Raw genomic sequence first — 21151 nt, 5'->3', positions numbered from 1 at the left:
GGGGTGTGTAGTAAATCACCTGTATGTGCACACCTCCAGGTAAACAAATGCAGCTACCAATAGACAACTAGGGGGCATTTTAAGTGGCAGCCTTCTAGCAACAAGCTCCAAAATACTTTTTCACCTAAGAAAATCTAACAACCCACCAAAAAAAAACAACCTACCTTGATTTCATCATGTGAAACATATTACCCCTGGGATGGTGTCCAGTACATCCTCACCCCTCTACTACTGGCCACTGAGCAGCTCCACACAAGCAGAAAATTGCCGGTGCTCAAAGGCACCTTCACACCAGTTGTTGAGAAGCATTGGCCTTTCATTTCATTCACTTTCCGCGAAAAAAAGACTTCCCAACAGATTTGACGACCTAAACCCTCTGGTCACAAGCCCACTTCTGCAACCTTCCTGGTGCTGCCACTCATACCAGTTATACTTTTTGTATCTGTCAACATATTTCTGCGACTGTCACATCAAAGCTGAGGTAGTTTAATAGCTGTGGATGGGGCAGCTGTTGCCCATGCTGACAGCTCCTTATCCATCTGCACAACACGGGCCCTGTGACGCTCCGGCCACAGGCCCGACATTAACTCTCTCATGAAGTCTATTTCAGCCCTCCATGGGCAAAACAGCTGCCCTACGGTCCACACCGCACTGTTTTTAGACACTCCGAAAGGTTCGGCTCAGAGAAGATTTTTTTTTTTTTAAAAGTTCTCCCCTACATCTGTTGCCAATGAAGCAAAGGAATGCATTTCCAGAGAACCCTCTTAATGTGGGTTCAAACGAGCACAGAGAAGCAGGTCAGGAAAACCGAAACATACATTGCAAAGAAACTCCTCAAAATATCGTTTTAGTGTGTGCAAAAAAAAACTTGAGTTTGGTGAGAAAGAGTGTTTATTTGATAGGAACGCTTCACTGAGGACATTCCACAGGGCAGATAAGCTACATAACGTCTGAGAATCAGCAGACAGGTCGAGGAGGTCAGTCCAAATGACACGACAAGTGCCGTAAGCAACTGTGTGACAGGAGCTGAGCCAGGCTCCTCTTGCCCGCAGAACACAAGGAGAGTATTGTGGCAGGCCCTGGTCTCCTCATACCAGCACTCAGAAAAAAAACACACTCATGCACATGCAGCTGCATTACTTTGTGAGAGGAGGAGCCAAAATAAAAGGCCTTGGCTATGGCTTAATATTAACTGCAGGAATAGATTTCCTGCCATCAACATGGTGTTTCTCTTGTAATTTTTTTTGTAGGCAGCTGCAGGTTTCTTACGGTTTGAGGGTAATGTTTGGTTTCGTTCCCACAACCAATCCTGTTTTGGTCCCGATTTTGTTCCGAGGGTTTTTGGACCCAAAAATAAATTTACTTTGATACTAGCAGAATCTAGCAGAACCGGGTTGTGAAATCCCAACCCGGTTCTGCTAGATTGCATTTTTTTTGGCAGATTCTACACTTTCCAAAGCGGTAGTGAAACCTTTCCTGGAGCAAACCACTGTTGAGTAATTTAGGACTAAACCTGATCCTCATATCAGTCAGGAGGCTGATACAGTTGGATAACAGAAGGCTAACCTGTGCTGTCATCACAGACCATTGTAAGTAGCTTATGGCTCCAATAGAAATAGCAGACTTGCCAACCTAACAAAGAACATACTTGAGGGCCCCACAGGTCTGAGTCGCATATGCAAGCACACATTTCAACGTGTGCCTTTGCCTTAATACAGTAATAACACCCTTACATTGAAAAACAATAGAAGATTGTTTAATTAAGTGTCACCAGGGGAATGAATATGATAATGGACTCCTTAATGGGCCCATAAATGCTGAACCTAATCAGAGCTTTCACACACAGAATACATGCCTTTCCCTGTTTGACTGATAGCTCAGACAACCTTTCCAGAATAGCGGTGTACAATAGAGTGTGTTCAGTTTGCCCAACGGTGGGTTTCAACAAGTGAAAGCTCTGATGAAAGGGCTCTGACGTCGGCTCCATTCATGAAAGGCTGGTGGCAACCTGTGGGGATGAAAATGCTTCCCGAAGCCTATATTGAGCAGGCTACATACTGAGGTTGCAGGTTGTGCAGCATGCCAGCCATCAGGGTGCTGTATTTTTAGCCAGGACAAGAGTAAGAATTCGCTCTTCCAATTTAGGCACAATGAGACCGGATATGGAGGTGCAAAACAAGTCTGAAATGCAGGCTTGGTCACACACGCATAAACCATAAAAACCAAAAAGGGCCAAAAAACGTAAAGTAATTGTAAGTCACAGAAACCAGCGACCTTTTGCATGGAAGATTTAGACTTCACAGACTATGCATAGAATAGGTTGCCAGGTTTGATCAAAAACAGCATACAATAAGTTGGTGGAAAAAGGAATAATGCTTTTAAACAGTGGACCCTGGTTCAAGCCACTGCTGAGGTGCCTTTGAACAACAGATCAAATCTCTATCAGTCCCACTATTCACTGTTTGGTAGCGGACCCTAACTTCCAACCTCATCGTGGAAAAACCACAAGCAAAATATTTCCTGCAGGGATTAATAAAGATGTGTATCACATTACACGAGAGCCTTCATTCTTGTTTTATTTGATTATCTCTCCCGTGCGTGAGCATTCATGCGTTTCACTGGGAATATTTGACTGAGGGGCAAATAGCTGACCACAAACTAAGTCTAAACTGGTTTCCCGGGAGACCAGGGTGAGATTTCCCATGCTGCAAGTGCGTCCCTATATCTGTAAATCCGCTAGCTGCTTCCATCTGCTTTAGGACTACCATCATGTTCATTTCTGCCAAGTAAATAGCCAATTTTGTTAAAGCTGCAAAACAGGCTGTAACCAAGCAATGGATGGAACAGCAGTGGACTGGAATAGATGTAGCGCTGAAACGTCCCCTGTGTCAGAAGGAACAGACCTCCACCCCCTGCCACACACCAGTGCAAATAGTGTTGTTAGCTTTGTGCATTCAAATGAAAATCCTGTCACACAATACGAACTCAAACAAGCCCGCGTCTCTCTAATGCATGGGCCGGCTCAACTTGTTGTAGGTGGAAATGATCAAACACATTGATTGGAACTGCATCTAAACCATCTATTGCCTTTAACTCTTTGGCCAGAGGTGGACAACATGGCAGCAGCATCACTGAATGTTATTATTCTTGTTCTGGACGGTCACTCTCTGGATTTTACAGTAAACATTACCACTGACATAAAGTCTCATTTGATGTCCATTTGGCACAACAGTACTACATTTGTACAGTGCTGCTCTGATACATTTCTTCATCCAATCTTCTTTACCATTTTTACTAAGAATTTCAGTGCCATTACTTGTTCACTTAGAGTAAAGGCTCTAAAAGCCAGTGTGTCCCAAAATCCTACACGTTTAAAAAATATTTCAATGACAAAGCGCAATAACAACCGCCCCATTCAAAGCATCAAAACATTACACTGAAGTATCACACGTTTATAATATGATGATATACATTAGGACTGGTTCTCCGTGCCGATAAGACATTATTGTTTCCGGTTAACAGCTCACTTGATTGAACTGACTTGATTGAGTTACTGCTAAGCTATATGTTTGAGCCTCGCCATGGAAGTTTGTGGGTCACTAAAGTGAACCAAGATGTTGAGATATTCCTGACATAGGCTTATGTAAGTATAACCAAGCCATAAATAACTGTGAATATTTCTGTATGGTGGTGCTTAGTGGAAGCCATCCACCGGAGGTAACATTAAGCTTCCTTCTCTTTACACCTGTTGTTCCTTTTGATATCATCTCGAGGAAAGGCAGCTTTGTCGAAATCTCAAAATTCAGAAATAAATCAGCCAGTGGCCACAGATACAAACTTACAACAGAAAAAAACCCCATTGAATTATTCTGTCTGGTTCAATCTAAGAGAAGAAAGTAAATCTCAATACACAAAATGTTAGAATTCCTAGGTTCTAATAATACCACGGCCCGCCTTGGTTATCTCACCCTTTGCCCCAGAAGAGACTTCTGTGTCACACTCCTCTGTATAATCTAAAACTGTGCAGCAAGAGAAACATAAGAAAGCTCCTTTGTTGAAGGAAATAGCCTTGAGGACTGTGGAGACAGTGTCAGTGGAGCACAGGCCAGGACTGTGCTCCACCCGAGGCAAGCGCAAACAGTAATCTTGTGACTGTATGTTGACTTCCTCACACATGCATCCGGATTAGACTAAGAAAAGGTGTCTATTCTTGTCATGTCACATAATCACATGTTGACAAATACTGACAACAAAAAAAAGACTAAAAAAGAACTGTTGCCTTAGTACTTGTCCACAAACGTTGATGACCGTTCACGTACACGGTTGAATAAGCGATTGAAAAGAGTTTAAAACACAGGCAGGAATTTTGCAGAGCAAAGCACATATTTCTATAGAGACACAGCTGTGGCAGATGTCAACACGTTGATTCAGGGTTGTTTCCATGAATGCTGCACAAGCCTGCAAAACTCAACAAAAGGAAGGAAATGACCTCAACATGAATGCCTCCTTCTAGTCTGAAATGACACATTATCAAGATGTTAATGTCGCTCAAAATTCCACTGGGGCCCCCATTCAACATCGCAAACGTTCATAGAATCCAAAAAATGAAAACAACGCAAACAACTTTCTATACGATTCAAAGTTCATAACTTGTCATATTTCTCTTTCTCAGGAGCAATTATATTACATTACATTACAGTCATTTAGCAGACGCTTTTATGCAAAGCGACTTACAATAAGTGTATTCAGCATAGTCATAAGTGCATCTCCTTTCTTAAACAAGCATCTAAGAGCATAAACCAGAGCTAAAGTACAGAAACAAACTAATACGAATACAATAAGTGCAACAAACTAATATGAATACAAAGTGCAACAAACTAATATGAATACAATAAGTGCAACAAACTAATACGAATACAATAAGTGCAACAAACTAATACGAATACAATAAGTGCTAAGCTGAAGGCTCAGGGTAGTACTTCTTATTTGTTGTACATTATCAAATCCCATGAGCAACTAAATGGTTCTTTCTACTTTATTGACAAAATCAGGGACAATTTCCACTTGATGTCAAAACCCAGATCTCTTAACAGACCATAGATTAGAGAGAAGCAGGGCCACGTTACATATGAATGACAGACATCTCCTCTGTCCTGTGGAAACTACATAAACTACATAAAGCCACTGAGCTCGTGTGTGAGTCCCACTATCGTGCACATGATGCATCAAACTAACTAGCTGGTTAGGTCTGTCTTTAAACCCAGATCACTATTTAGCAGGAAGGTGTAACAGAATCCCTCTCTGGGTCGACATGGGAACACTATGTCGCAGCTGTAAAAATCGGCCTTTTTTCTTTTTTTTTTTTCCCTTTTTCTTTCTTGTCTAAACGCCCTACAGTGCACGGTGTCCGGAGAGGGCTTTACCCAGGCATCAGTGCACGAGTGACACGGAAACGTCACCGCGCACACCTCTACGGGAGACTCCCGGTACCGACGCCCGTCCAAAGTCACCCGGACACCTCACGCTGCAGGGCGGGCTGCACACCCGCGTCGTTTGCGGCTGTATGCGTGATCAGAGCTGCAGCCAAACCGGGTCTCTCGGCTCATTAAACCCCTATTGTGTCCTCCCTGCAGCGCCACGGTTATCCGCCGTCAAGCCCTGCAGCATCGCCCCGTGAAAACACAGCCGAGCCGCCTCTCGCTGCTCCTCCTCCTCCTCCTCCTCCTCCGCCGCCGCCGCTAGCCCAGGCGGAGGCGCTTCATCATATGCACCAAAATGTGTTTAAATGCTAAAAATGAACCTCGCATTCATGTGCAAACCTTGCTTAAAACACCCGTCAGACTGCGTGTGTGCGCTTAATGTTTGAATGATAACGGGGAAAGGGACATATGTGTGTGAGAGTGAGGTGCGTCCGATAATGGGCGCAGCTCACTCTGCTCGGAGCTAGCCGTAGCTGCGTTAGCTCCGGAGCTAGCGGAGCTACGGCTAGCTCCGGAGCTAACGCTAGCTAGCTCTCTGCGACACGACTGTACGCGCTGCTGCAAGGCGACCAGCGCACGGATGTGGCCCAAAGGCACTCCGGCACAGGGCAGCAGGAGGCAGCACGGCCGCCAGCTAAAGGAAGGCAAACAGCCCCGACAGAAAAGAGGAGAAATGTTAATGCACGGTAAGGTAATCGGCGCGTCGCTCACCATCTCCTCCGTCCTCCCTCTTGACAGCGAAGCCCCCCGTCTGCGTGAGCGCCGAGGAGACGCGTCATAAGACCGAGGACTTCCGGTCCGCCCTTCACAATAAAACCCGAGAAGTGTGTCTCCAGTGCAAAAGGTTTTTTTGGGGTTTTTTTTTTTTTGTGAAATCCTTGGTATAGATTTGGTTGGATTATAAAACCTGGTTTAAATTCACCTCCTATTTCTTTTATTATTTATCTGTTATTTGTACTGTTATTTATGTATCTAGTGTATTGCACTGCACCTTTACTGCTTTACATTACATTACATTACAGTCATTTACATTACATTACATTACATTACATTACAGTCATTTACATTACATTCATTTATCAATTTAGCGCTTTTATCTTACAATCAGTAGTATACAACATATCATTCACCCATTCACACACTGATGACAGGCTACCATGCAAGGTGAACTAAAACTTAGAAATTTCGTTGTCCTGGTACCTGTACTCTGTGCAATGACAATAAAGTTGAATCTAATCTAATCTAATCATTGGTATTTTATGTTGTGTCAAATATTATTTTATAAGAGAGATAAGATAAAATAAGTCTTTATTAGTCCCGCAGCGGGGAAATGTACAGGATTACAGCAGCAGAGAGGATAGTGCAAAACAAAAGACATAGCAAAAAAAACAAGATCAAAATAAGTATTATGAATAAGCAAATTAGCAATAAAAAACAGTAAAGAATCCACAGTAACTGAAATATTATATATACAGACAGAATAATTATTATAACTATTATTGCACAGTGTATTTGTATTGAGATTATATTATTATTATTATTATTATTATATTATAAATATTATAAACAATGCAAAATTCTTACATAGAATAAATTAGTGTCTGTCCCTTGAATGTTATTTAATAATCAAAATGGTATGAGCCAAAACATAAGGAAAGCCGTGTATTGGGATTTATATAGTAGGACAACATGCCTATTATGGAAGTGGGACTATATGTACAGTACCAGTCAAAAGTTTGGACACACCTTCTCATTCAACTACTTTGAAGAATCTAAAATATAAAACATATTCTGGTTTGTTGAGCATTTGTTTGTTTACCACATAATTCCATATGTGTTCCTTCATAGTTTGGATGTCTTCAATATTAATCTACAATGTAGAAAAAAAATAAAAATAAAGAAAAACCATTGAATGAGAAGGTGTGTCCAACCTTTTGACTGGTACTGTATATCAAAAATGATATTTTATTGAATTTTATTAATATTACTTTTAATTTTTTTGGTGTACTTTGGTATGCAAGCAGTTGTAACTATGGGAAGATATGATGCTAAAGTAAAATAAAACAAAGCAAATGTGTAATCATTTTTCTGTACATCTTTTTAGTCTTTATCAAGAGAATTTGATCCTCTATCATCTTTCTTTCTTTTCAGGATATTTCGTTTGTTATTGTCTTCCACTTTAAAATGCCATTCCCCAAATTAAACCTTAACATAAAAAAATAAAAAATAAAAATAAGAGGAAGTGGTGTCAGAATGAATCACAGTTTTTGTCCCCCATGTAACGAAAGCTGCTTTCCAAAAATGACTAAGGCTCTCAAACAGAAAATGGGTCACAAAATGAGTCATTAGCAGACTTCCACTTTTTATTTTTCGGTAATGCACTATCTGCTGGATTTTGCTCGTCATGCTGGTGATGTGGTAATTCTATGTCTAATTCTACTCTTGTACTCATATGCCTAGAAAAGAATGATTGGTTCTCGCAAGATACTAAGCTTTTCTCTCCCTCTAATGTTTGATAAAGAGCATTACACCCTGATCTCCGTACTTTTATAAATCGGTCGCTTGGGGGCGTTAAGGTCCACATATTGTTGCGGCATACAAACAATTGATTTTGTCTGGGGTTCATTTGTATGGTGTAAAAGTTTATGGAAGCTAACGTTGATATCTAATGAACACTTTTCTTCTTCCCTTTTGTGTGTTCAGCCACTATGACAGCCACTAAATGGTTAATCATTACAAAGACAATAAAAAAGAGCACATTCATATTTAAATAAATTAATGAATAGCTTCAATTTGAAGAAAAAAAGGAAGATTACTATCATCAGTTCCTTAAATCATAAATACACAAATTTAAATTTAGTTACTTTAAATTAATGGACAAAATAATAAAAATACATTTGAAGCGTCTCTGTGTATTCAATAAGTAACAATTTATTACTCGTTACCTTGAACATTAGGGTCGTAGGGTTGACTTTTGTTCAAATTCATGTTTCTGCAGATATCATACATTATTTAGCAACTTTGATACACTGTCATCTGTAATGCAGTGATACTGTACTGTGATATTACTACTTTTAATATATACGGCTAGTGTGTCTATTGCAGAAGGATTTACAATGAGTGCGTCTGAGGAACTATGTTGTAGTACTGAGTTGCTGTACCGATGACACTCCCCTATCAACATGTACTGTAACCGTGCAGGACAGTGTGGAGGTGTGACATGCACATGCCCTGCATATAGTGTGTCTCTTGTAGGAGGGGCATGAGTAGATCTGGCCTGGCTGCCCTTCAAAAAGCTTTCCCTACGACCTGCTCAGTCCCACTCAGCCAGGCTAGTCGAGCACAGCGGAGCACAGGAAGACTCTCTGGACACCATGGGACTCACACAGGACCCCAACTTCCAAAAGCTGCAGGACTGGTACACAGCCCACGCCCTGAACCTCAACATCAGGCACATGTTTGAGGCTGACAAGGAGAGATTCAACAAGCTCAAGTATGCATCCTATCAAAAATATTTTATTGTGTAAAAATGCAGTATGCACAGCATCATTGAACAAGATGTAGATATTTTAGTTTGTATGTAAATGAGCTGTATTGGTAGTGCGTCTGTTGACAGTAATAATGCTCTGATGCACTCCTCCTGCAATGCGACTGTGCAGCTTCATGAAATAATGCTGAAACCTAGAAGTCAAAACCTTAATCGACACCAGAATCACACAGTTTGTCTGGATATTGTATTTGTGTTCAGTCAGGAAACGTCCCAATCTTTGTTGTTCCAGTCCCTGATGTCTTTCTGTGTTTGGACAGGCTCACATTGAAAACTGAGGATGGAGACATTCTTCTGGATTACTCCAAGAATCTCATCACTGATGAAATCATGAAGATGTTGGTTGATCTGGTAAATTAATCTCCATATTAATTATCTGCTTCTTTTTAAATGCCAAAGTAGATTTGCATAATAGCTTTGCTCAAGAGCTGTTATGGGCAACTGTGAGGAGTCAAATCCCATCAGTCTTTGCTGCAAGTGGGGTCCATTCATCTTGAATCATAATATGTATTTTTATGTGTAAATGTTGAATGTATAAACTAAAGGGATTGGTCGTCAATTTGAATCATACCATCAATTATTCTACCATTTCATTACATTTTGGATATTTGTCTGCTTCTGTGAAGAACTAACATTTATTGTCTGTTTTAGGGCAAGTCGAGAGGCATTGAAGCTGCCAGAGAGAAGATGTTCGCTGGAGAGAAGATCAACTTCACTGAGGTGCTCATCGTTGTCATTCATGCCAGCTGTGACTTGACTCAAGGCAGTGTTCACCTCTTGACATTTATCCTGCTGGAGTGAAACAGCAGCATTTACACCATGTGACCGAACAACTCCTGCAATATGTTTTTTTGCTTGTTTAAAGATGAAGACTGATTAGAGTTAATGAAACAGCTGATTATTCTTTAACTACTTGATCGCCAACAGTTCAAGCAGCCAACTGTCGGTCTGTGTGTGTGTGTCTTTTTTTCCTGGTGCTGTGGATATGAAGGGCCGCGCTGTGCTCCATGTGGCTCTGAGGAACCGGTCCAACACTCCCATCATGGTCGATGGCAAGGACGTGATGCCAGAAGTCAACAAAGTTCTGGAGAAGATGAAGGGCTTCTGTCATGTGAGCGAAATGCACCAACAGAGAGACGCAAGGTCACAAAGCTTTGTTGCACTGGAGTTCACAAAGTTCACAGTGTGGGTTTTCCGTTGCAGAGAGTTCGCAGCGGTGAGTGGAAGGGCTTCACCGGAAAGGCCATCACCGATGTCGTCAACGTCGGCATCGGAGGATCTGACCTTGTGAGTGCAATATCTGGAGAGACTTCAATGCATTATTTTGCTAAATATCATTGAGCCATCTCATGATTGACAGCTTTTACTTCTCAACCCTAGTACAACCTGATCTGAATCTGTACTTGTTTGGCTTGCAGGGCCCCCTGATGGTGACCGAGGCCCTGAAACCTTACTCTAAAGGTGGACCGCGTGTGTGGTTTGTATCCAATATTGATGGGACGCACATCGCCAAAACCCTGGCACAGCTGAATGCTGAGACAACCCTCTTCATCATCGCATCCAAGGTATCTGGTTTTACACAGATTCCTTTCTTTAACTGCACCAGATTAACATTTCAAATCAGAAGAAAAATGCCTTCTAATACATATTTATGTTTACGCACTCAATTTGTACAAAACTGATGTGGGGATGGACCGGTTTTAAATTTTCCACTCAGGCAGAACTAAAATATCAACATCAGTTACTCCAAAATATATCCATTGAGGGAAAATGTATTACTTAATATTTAGCAGTAAATATCCTAAATGCAAAATAACTTCATTTTATGGTGTCATTTTGTACAAAAGCTCTATAGTTTCTCAAGCAGACCATTAGTTTAGTTGCATTATATATTAATCCCTGGATATCTCTGTATTTTGTCTATCTTATTCTCTATTTATAGACATTCACTACCCAAGAGACCATTACCAATGCTGAGTCAGCGAAAGAATGGTTCATTGAACATGCCAAAGACGTGAGTTTGCAGCCGCCTCAGACTGCAGCAGCATTTTGTAAATTGGCCAATTGATATCCCTCAATCACATCTTCTGTGCGTTTCTGCAGAAAGCTGCCGTTGCCAAGCACTTTGTGGCCCTTTCCACGAATGGAGTGAGTCACAAAACATAATTGAACAGATTAAACCTTCTCTCTCTGTTCAGACTTTGTGGTCCTAACTGTCCTGCTTTCCTGTGTCTCCCCCTCAGCCCAAAGTGAAGGACTTCGGCATCGACCCAGAGAACATGTTTGAGTTCTGGGATGTGAGTGCTTCTTTATCCACAGACTGGGACAGGGGCCGTAGCTATTAATAAGCTTTTGACCTGTGAAGTAGGTGGGATGGAAGCTGTGGCCGGGCAGCTGCCGGGTAATCAGAAGCCTGTCTCTTCAGACTCAGTTATTATTGGTAGCGACCTTCTCTCCCACAGAGGTTACTGTAAAGGCTGGGTTGAATCAAAGGTCAGGGAGCTGCATTTAGTTGCGGCTTCAATTTGCCCTTTATAACACAGAAAAAATGGCTGCCAGTTGTTTCTCTTTCATTAAAACCCCACATTTTGCAAAGGTGTTTTGTATAAAAAAATTCAGTATTTTCTTTTCTTTTTTCTTTCAGTGGGTTGGTGGGCGTTTCTCCCTGTGGTCTGCAATTGGAATGGCCATTGCCCTGCATATTGGTATGAACAATGAAAAAACATTAAAAATGGTCTGACTTTGTGGCCTCCCAGTTGTATTATGAGGGAGACAAAAATGTCTGTACAACATATCTTCAATCCCTCCAATAGCTAATAATAATGATAATATTGAAGTCTGGACCAAAGTGGTGGACTGTCTTACTGACCAACATTTCCATTCCAAGAACAAGATTGCTTGCATGGCTAAAAAATCTTCACACAGCGGCATTAGTATATAAACAAGGCGCTATCTTGCCGATTTTGGTGGAGAAACGGAATGAAAATACAAGAATCCGAATGAAATAATCAGTTCAGCTGTTGAATTAATAGTTAATTCAGTCAGTAAACCAATCTGCCACATCTCCTCTCCTCTTCAGGCTACGACAACTATGAAAAGCTTCTTTCAGGAGCCCATTGGATGGTAAGTACTTCAGTCCTCCATCTCTAGTGTAAAAAACTATTCATACGAGCCTTCCCGGAGTAGAGAGATAAAGAACACATGGATGTACATTATCATCCCTCCCTCCCCTGCAGGACAACCACTTCCGCACCGCTCCCCTGGAGAAGAACGCTCCCGTCCTGCTGGCTCTGCTGGGCATCTGGTACATCAACTTCTTCCACGCTGAGACCCACGCCATGCTGCCCTACGACCAGTACATGCACCGCTTCACTGCCTACTTCCAGCAGGTCTGCACCCATAATACCGCAGGGAGCTCAAGTACTATTTCATATTGTTAAATAAGATATCTAAAAGGTGATTTTGTTTATATTAACACAGACTGACATAACAATACTACGTCTGTGTCAATAGTCTGCACCCATCAGAGAGAATGTAATGCATGTGACAGTTTTGTTACATATCTGTTATCTCTAGGGTGACATGGAGTCAAATGGAAAGTACATCACTAACCATGGAGCGCGTGTAAACTACCACACTGGGCCAATAGTGTGGGGAGAGCCAGGAACAAATGGACAGCATGCCTTCTACCAGCTTATCCATCAAGGTAACATCCCCGAAAAATCAACATTCAATCCCAGCAACATTTAGGGGATTCAGTCACTCAGAGGATGGACATTTTACCAACCAAGTATTCTGGCACCTTTTTTTCACCTTAACTGTCAGTATTGCTAATTGGTTAGCCTCATGCTGGGCTGCGTCACTAATGCAGTCCAACTGTGTCCCACTCAGGAACACGCATGGTGCCTTGTGACTTCCTGATCCCAGCTCAGTCACAGCATCCCATCAGAGACAACCTGCACCACAAGGTATCAAATGAGTTAGAAGAATTGTTCATCCAAAGCAGCGCGTTGAAAGAGACCAGTAGTGTGGTCAAGAGTATGTATGCTGATATGATGAAGTTCCTTACCTTCTTTGATAGAGTAAAAAGATGTTTTTTGTTTCCTTGTTGTAGGGAAGTTTGCGTAATCACTTCTTAGATGCTGCAAATATTTCATTTTACAGTTTTGTTTGGTTTTGTCACAGTAATTGGGGAGGGAGAGGAATTCAATATTTTCTTTCACACTCCCTAGATAATGTGAAAACATCTTCTTATAAACTATATGGAATTTTGAGCACACCATTGTGAAATAGTGATGATAGTGAGCTACCTCTGCAGTGGTGTTCAGTTGTGTTCATTTCCTGAAAAACTTGAGGAATAAATCTTTTTGAGGGGATCATCATTAAATGTCACATTGAAGTGAAATAACCTGACAGGTGTAGTTGAAAATGTATTCCAAAATAGATACATGAAGTACTCAATAATGAAGAAATTCAAAATGTAAAACTGTAAAAAGAAAATCAAAATATATGTTTTTGCAACAAAAACTACATATTGTAGCAATCAATCTGCTACATGTCTGACTTTTAGAGCACAACACAGGGACTACTTGATTGTGAGGCTGAAACTTACACTGACTGTACTACACTGTATCTGAAGGTGTGTGTGTGTTGTGTGTGTGTGTGTGTGTGTGTGTGTGTGTGTGTGTGTGTGTGTGTGTGTGTGTGTGTGTGTGTGTGTGTGTGTGTGTGTGTGTGTGTGTGTGTGTGTGTGTAATGTTCGGCTGTAGATCCTGCTGGCCAACTTCCTGGCCCAGACAGAAGCTCTGATGAAGGGTAAGACCACAGAGGAGGCCAAGAAGGAGCTGGAGGCCAGCGGCCTGAGTGGAGAAGCTCTGGAGAAAATCCTCCCACACAAAGTAAGTCAAATCAAGAAAAAAAATCTTACTGACCACAGAAAATGAGATCCCACAACATTGGCAACAAACTGAAGCCTGAATTTGACAAGAGGCAGTCATCTCATGTTGTTCATACAAAAGGAATCACGCTTGTCATGAGAAAGTCCTACCAGGATAAAGGGAGGAGGCAGAGGAGGTAGTGCCCCCCAGTGACCATGAGAAACATAGCTATCAAAAACCTAAATAAGAGCATTAGGAATTATGGCATGCACAAAATGGTCTGTTTTGTGAACCGTTTCTCTTTCTTCAACGCAGGTATTCCAAGGAAACAGGCCAACCAACTCAATCATTTTCAAGAAACTAAGCCCGTACACACTTGGAGCACTTATAGGTGAGAGCACACAATGTTTCTCCTGATTTACACCCACTGACAGGTAGTTTTTGGGATTATTTGGGTTTCTTCTAGCCAAGGCTCATATCTACTCTAATGCACACATACTCATAATGACAACACAAATTATGTTGACAGCCACTGTTGGACTTACTAATTATTTTCCTGTAGTTTATTATATTATATTATATGTCTACTCTGTAATCCCATTGAATTAAAAACAAACAACCACTTACTTTCCTCTGTAGTCATTTTGTGTTGATGTGGTTATGATTATTCTTCCTTGTTTTACAGCGATGTATGAGCACAAGATCTTCATCCAGGGTGTCATGTGGGAGATCAACAGCTTCGACCAGTGGGGGTGAGACAGTTTTTACTACACACATTTTACTGCTGTCACAAAAACAATGGAGTCTTGGGTTTGAATATTTCACTCAGCACGAGCGTCATGCAGCTTCAACAAAGAGAACAGAACATATATGAGACACTGTCAGAAAATGTGCAATAATATGTGATTTAAAAAGATAAAGGGGGGTAATGTGAATGTTCAGGAGTTAATGAGTGTGACTGTATCAGGGAGTTGGTGAGAAGAAGCATTTTTTTCAGCATACCTACAGATTGTTTGTATACAAAAAATTGGGTTATATGATAACACAGTGATTGAAAAACCTCACAGTGTTAAAGTGGCCCTATTATGCTTTCCACTTTTTCCCTCTTCTTTAGTGTGTTATATATTTTTTTGGACATGTAAAAGGTCCGTAGAGTGTAAAACCTGAAGTCCACTTCCGTAACTTTATGAGGTCATGATGTTACGGAAGTGACATAAAACTCCTTCCGGCCAGTTTGGCCGGCCCTCAAACAAGAAATCAGAGCGATGGAGCTGAACCTTTGGAGGAAGAGTGTTTTGAAATGTGAAACGTTGACCAATCACAACAGAGCGGGCTAGCTAACCAATCAGAGCAGACTTTGCTTTCTGGAGGGAGGAGCAAGCAGTACAACAGAGCATTTCAGAGAGAGGGTGAGAAGAGGTGCTGCAGGACAGCCAGGATGAGAAAAACAAGGCGGGTTATGAGCATTAACGCATGTAAACATGTTGTAACTGTAACTTGAGATAAAAATATGCACCCGGAAAATAGCATAATAAGGCCCGTTTAAAGGGCTGGAATTTGTCTGACTGTGATTGATCCCTGATCCCATCGTCTCTCTTCTGTTTGTGTCCCTCCCTCCCCACCGCATTATTAGAGTCGAACTGGGCAAACAGCTCGCCAAGAAGATCGAAGCTGAGCTCAAGGACACCGCAGAGGTCCACTCCCACGACGCCTCCACCAACGGACTCATCAACTTCCTCAAGCATAACTTTGCCTGAGTCGTGAAACCCCCCCCGACAACTTCCACATCATTAGCCATCCAATAGGCTCATGAGGTAGCTGGTCACTCCCACGCAGTCGAGCCGAAGCATTCTGTATGTTTTTACTCTCATTATGAATATGGTGACCCCCTCTGTCTTTTCTATGTTGTTCACCACTGTGAGAGGTAAAAAAGCTTTTTGTATTAGAGATGTGAATGGTGCTCTCACTGTGTCTCCACTGTCACAGGGAATGTAGTTTCTGGAATAAATATCTTTACACAATGTTAATTTGATTGGTCTAGAAATGAGACATACACAAACACAGCAGCTGTTTATCGTGTTCACGTGTGCAAAACTGTTATAATGTGCTGCAAAAAAAAGGAAAATCATGCATGCTCTCAACCTCCTGAGTGTGTGTGTATGCAACACGTCGCTAGATGGCATCAGAGTGCCAGATTATATTACTGGGAGCAAATCAGCCAACCAGTAATCTACCATTTATTCACTGGAACAAAGGGTCAAAGGTCGATCCATCTGCACTGTTCCTCCCCACAAATCCCCAGACACCACTGCATCCATTTTGAGAGAAAAACAAACAGCTGGACTAAACAGCATCTGGATTGAAAGACAGTCCTCACTGGCACTACATTCAAATAGGTGAACTTTATTTGGTCTGTGTTTCAGTCAAAAGCCTACACGAGATTTGCTGGTTAATATATCCAAAACCATAAAATCACATATAATAAACAATACATCATGTGATGCTAATAACCACAAGATACAATATATTTCACTAGCTTGTGTTCTCCTCATACTCACAGTGTGTACTGTATGAGGACAAACAGAAAGTAAAAAAAAAAAAACTAGACCGTCAGACACTGCTGGGTTTTCAATGCTGTTGCCAGGCAACAATACTTTACTTCAAATCTCCTTTTTTCGTTATCTCCAGCTCTGAAACAGGATACAGAGGAAAGTGAGTTTGACTGAGGATAGAGAGCCCACCTCGCTGTCATTTTTAGGATGTTGTAGATTATAAGTAGCATGCTCAAAACAAACTTCTTCTTTGAATGTGTTTTTGATATTATTCCAGAGACCTTGTTTTGCAAATAGTGTCACATTTTTGAATGACACTCATCCATAGAGGACTATCAGCTGAGGCATTGATACACACTTAAAGCTACTGATATCAACTGCAACCCACTGCTGAGTCTCTTCAAATCTAATTCAGGCAGGTGCAGTAGGTTGAAATAAACGAGCAAGTCAACATGAGGAAATAAGTAAATGGTCCCAAGCTTAGTGGCGCTGCAAACCCTCACATTCCACTTCATGCTTTATTGGTTGGCTCCGTCAGTCATTTTTTCTTCTCTCCAGCCTGTTAAAAAGCCCCCCCCCCCCCCCGGCTCGATCAGGGTCCCAACCTGCCCCAGTGCGGTGGTTGCCATGGCGACGTCACCCCCTGCCACTTTCGACTGCGCTGACCCAAGTTCACGGTGTTGTCAGACGAATGGTAGGAGCAGAGTTTGAGGATTCTTCTGAACGGACTGAAACATGGTACGGGAGGCATTTGTATCATTTGTATTCATCATGAGCCACAGCGCTGGAAGCAGTTAGAGGGTCAGCATCCTTGCATGTAAACAAGCTTGGAAGCTCGGCCTCAGTGGAGAAGAGCAGCCTGCAGGTTCAGCAGCCAGTTTTGATGTGTGCTTTAACTTCAGTGGAATGCTTTTAATGTGCATGACCATCCGCCCCACCCAGGAACCCTTCAGAGACCATATTCCTTAGGGGCCAAACAATAACCCTGCAAACACACGACCCCCTCCCTCCTCACCCCACCAAAAACAGAACACAGTCACACCACAAGTCCTAATATCAAACCCAGTGGACGGTGGATGGTTCCCATCTAGATCCCACCCTGTAAAGGCTGCCATTGCCAGCAGAAAAAAAGAAAGAATTATAGCCATCGAGTCTAGTCCAGCTTAATTTTTCCCACGACTACTGGAGTTATATAAAGATTAACTTTAAGTACGTGGGCAGAGCTCATGATGCTGCAGCATAAGAAGCCAGCAGCAGTCCCATGTGGCTGCAGAGGGCTCCAGCTGACCCCTTGTTGCTCAGGCTCCAAACCCCCCCAGAACCCCATTAGCCGCATCCATCTTCAAATGCATTGTTGTGGGGTCCACATGGAAAACATAACACGTCCAACCCCCTTACAATTAAAAATATAATCTATGATCATAGTCCCCATGTTATTGCACGTCCATGTGACCATCTGTTGAAGAGAGAACTGAAGCAGTGCATCTCTCACCTCCCTGAGAAACAACTTTCAAAATATTCTTAAGAAACAAAAAATTGCATGCTCCATATCTGAATAATCTCTTTGAGATGTCAGAGGTTTCTTTCAGCAGTTCATCTCTGCCAAACTACCAGACAGCTTGGCTTGTTCGTCCTCATGGGACGCATCTGGGTCAGTTATCTGGTTATCTGTGTAGGCTTACTGGAATACTGAATCTTCAGAAATACACATATACTGACCGACATCTGGCTTTTATTCAGCATAATAATGTGAAAGATTTGTAAAAAAAAATACTCCCACACTGATTACAGCCTCTGTTGGTCTGATACAGTGTGTTCACAGTTACAGTTGGTATCTCACATTTTTTAGACCGAGGCTGTTTTGGGTTAAAATGACAAATTTGTTGCAAAGGGAGGCACGACCGTTTTTGTTGCCAGCAGAAGAGGAAGTAGCAATTCTTTTCACCTTCACAGTGTTTTCGGGTTGTTTCATGGAAGTGATTCAACACTTCATAAATAAAAGAAAGAATAGGTTATTAGGTCTTCTGAATCACCTATGCACTGTTGCTTTTGACATAAATTGGACCATTGGTGTAGTTCTATAAAGACGTTCTCACAGCAGACATTATGACTTGTCATAGTAGGAAAATACTAATAACACTAATGATGGCTCTGATCAAGTGTTGCAGTGAGAAAAAGGTCTCTGGGGTCAAGTTTAAAAATAGGATTGATCCCACATTACCCATGATGCAACTCAATAACATATTTCTTTCGATCATCCATGGCTGGTGAATGTCTTTCAAACTTCACACTCCAGTTTTTAATGCAGACTTTCTAAAAAATCTCAACAAGGACCTCAAAATAACCCTGATGACATCATCAAGAACTACTCTGATTACATCAAGTGTGTTTTCACGTGATGGGGAGTAGCCAATACTCAATTGATATCAATATTTAGTCAGCTTAAATTTGGTTGAAGTGAAATCATATGGTTAGTTGAGCTGCTTTGTTTCCACTGACAAATGTGTGTCCTAAATACAATTTTAAATATTTTAAATAAATGATTTGTGAAGTGACAATCCAGTTTGTTCTGTTTTTGAAGCTTTATTCTCTGCTACTCCGGACTCTGAATATTAATTTACTAAATCACAGAATTACGTATCTTGGCCTGGATCGAGAGCCAACTTTTAATTGAAAACAGCATGCTAGAATACTGAAAAAACTCTGCTGTTTATTGAGCGAAGAATCCGACAAGGGAAGAAAACAGGAGGCTGATTTTTTTTTTGTTACAGGAAGGGGACAAAATGTCAGTAACCAAAGATTGTGGAGTGTATGAGGTAATCCTGCGGCGAGCATATTTCCACTCATTTCCTGGCAGCGGAGGGACCCGTGTGCTCCGGAGGGAAGGTGTTCTTTTGTGCGGTGGTAACAGAGCTCACCTCACAGCGGCTCCCCTGGGGCTCCACTACCTCTGCACACATAACACACACACACCACACACACACACACACAGCTCCCTGAGTCACAGGGTGGAACCCTCACACGCATAAAGGGCGCTTTGTGCCCCAACTCATGGAGCTGACAACCAACACCAGAGAGCTCCTCACACTGAACACCACTGTTTAGCTAACAGGAGAGCCTAGTCAGAGGACTTTTATGTATACCCACAAAAAATGTAGCTGCGTTTCAAACTATCTGTGTATCAGTGGCTTCTAAACTGTAATGGAAATGTGAAACTCAAAGGGTGAAGGGGGGTGTGCATTTTAAATTTTTCCTTTTTCAAGTTTTTATCCTCAGTGCAGGTGCAGGAACGATAAAGGTCCCCTTTTCTCATCTCCCCTTTTCCTTTCATTTTGAAAGACATGGCCTACAGTCACCTGTGAGCCTGTCTCTAAGTATTTCCCATAACTGAAAAGAGAGGATGACTTGATTTCTTGTCATCGTGGAGATTGAGCAAGGCAGCACTCATTTTGCAAGCACACAGTCAAAGCAGGACTTCCACTTGAACTGAAACCCATCCACTCGCCTGCAGGATCTCCAGTGAGATGACGGCAGCAAAACCAGAGCCCCGTTTCTGGTTCTTAGAATAAAGGCATATGGGCACCGATCATAACGAGATGCTATTAATATTTCTTACATCCACACTGCTTCAAATGACTAATGTAAACCATCAAAGTGCCAAGCAGCATCCCAGGAAAGAGAGTCGAACACATGCGTGCTACATGGATGTAAACATACAGCAGTATTTTACTGACTGTGGACAGCACCGGCCCTGAGCACATATTTAATGTAGCTTCATGTCAAGATGCTTTGTGGGAGTTAATGGAGACTTAAAGCAGAGCGAATAAGAGAGTGATTTTTGCACTTATATTCGTCATGTGGACTGAAACTCAACTACAAATGACTTCTAATGTGCCTCTGTATCTGCTGGAGGTGTAAATAAGGCAGAGTAGGGCAGGGCAGCCCTAAAACAGTACAGACAGGTTCATTGGTTGTCTAAATCCAACACCAATGTGGATATGTTGGCAGGAGTTAAATAGATGACATTTTTTCCTCACTGCTCCTCAGTCCTCCTCATTGTTGACATACTGTATTATCAACCCGAGGCTTTAAAGCCATTGCACTTCATTACTATTCCCACAAACAGCCGGGAGGGTCTGAAGCTGCTTTTTGTTTCTTCTGTTGAGATTGTTTCTTTTCCTCCTGTCTTAGTTACTTAAGGACCAAAGGACGTGATCCCTTGAGTTTAAGGGTTCGGCTGAAGATTCCCACATGTCATATTTGACATCAGGAGGACGATTCCTGTAATGAACCCACTTTATGCTCCAATTAGCCTGAATGTTGTACAACAGAGCACCACAGGGGTGCAGTCTCCTCATTCATCTCTACAGCTTTATTCAAGTTGTATAACCTAAAGGGCAGTTTAAAGGAGACAACTTTAATAATGCGAGGTTAGTTACTGTTGCACAAATCTGAATGTTCCTCTGAAAATATAAAATAAAGATATTCCCTCATTCTGACCACTTCTGTACCTCAAAATAAGGGTTTTATCAGCATGAGTTCCAAATAAGTTTATGATGTAAAATAATTGTATTCTTATTGTAAAGTAACTAAATACCTTTCATGATTAACTTGTTTTGTACTTTTGTAAATAAAGTCGCTGAACAAATTCCAAGGGCATCCCCTGGAGTATCAGCTTATCATGCCTGTGTGGTA

The 21151-nt window shown here is 41.7% G+C and overlaps 1 protein-coding gene across 1 annotated transcript; it reads left to right on the top strand.

Annotated features, from left to right (window-relative positions):
* Positions 1 to 8854: 8854 nt before the first annotated feature.
* Positions 8855 to 15726, top strand: gpib (glucose-6-phosphate isomerase b). The gene is made up of 18 exons (XM_054609297.1): positions 8855 to 8973; positions 9288 to 9378; positions 9679 to 9747; positions 10019 to 10138; positions 10231 to 10314; positions 10446 to 10592; positions 10970 to 11045; positions 11135 to 11175; positions 11271 to 11324; positions 11672 to 11732; positions 12107 to 12150; positions 12264 to 12416; positions 12604 to 12733; positions 12919 to 12995; positions 13797 to 13925; positions 14220 to 14295; positions 14590 to 14656; positions 15538 to 15726. Exons 1-18 carry the CDS (start codon positions 8855 to 8857, stop codon positions 15659 to 15661), a joined length of 1662 nt encoding a protein of 553 aa, XP_054465272.1. The 3' UTR covers positions 15662 to 15726.
* Positions 15727 to 21151: the final 5425 nt, after the last annotated feature.

The sequence above is a fragment of the Anoplopoma fimbria genome, chromosome 2 (genome assembly GCF_027596085.1).
Source record: "Anoplopoma fimbria isolate UVic2021 breed Golden Eagle Sablefish chromosome 2, Afim_UVic_2022, whole genome shotgun sequence".
Lineage (NCBI taxonomy): Eukaryota > Metazoa > Chordata > Actinopteri > Perciformes > Anoplopomatidae > Anoplopoma > Anoplopoma fimbria.
Note: the sequence above shows the minus strand (reverse complement) of the source record. Positions and strands in the feature narration are given on the sequence as shown.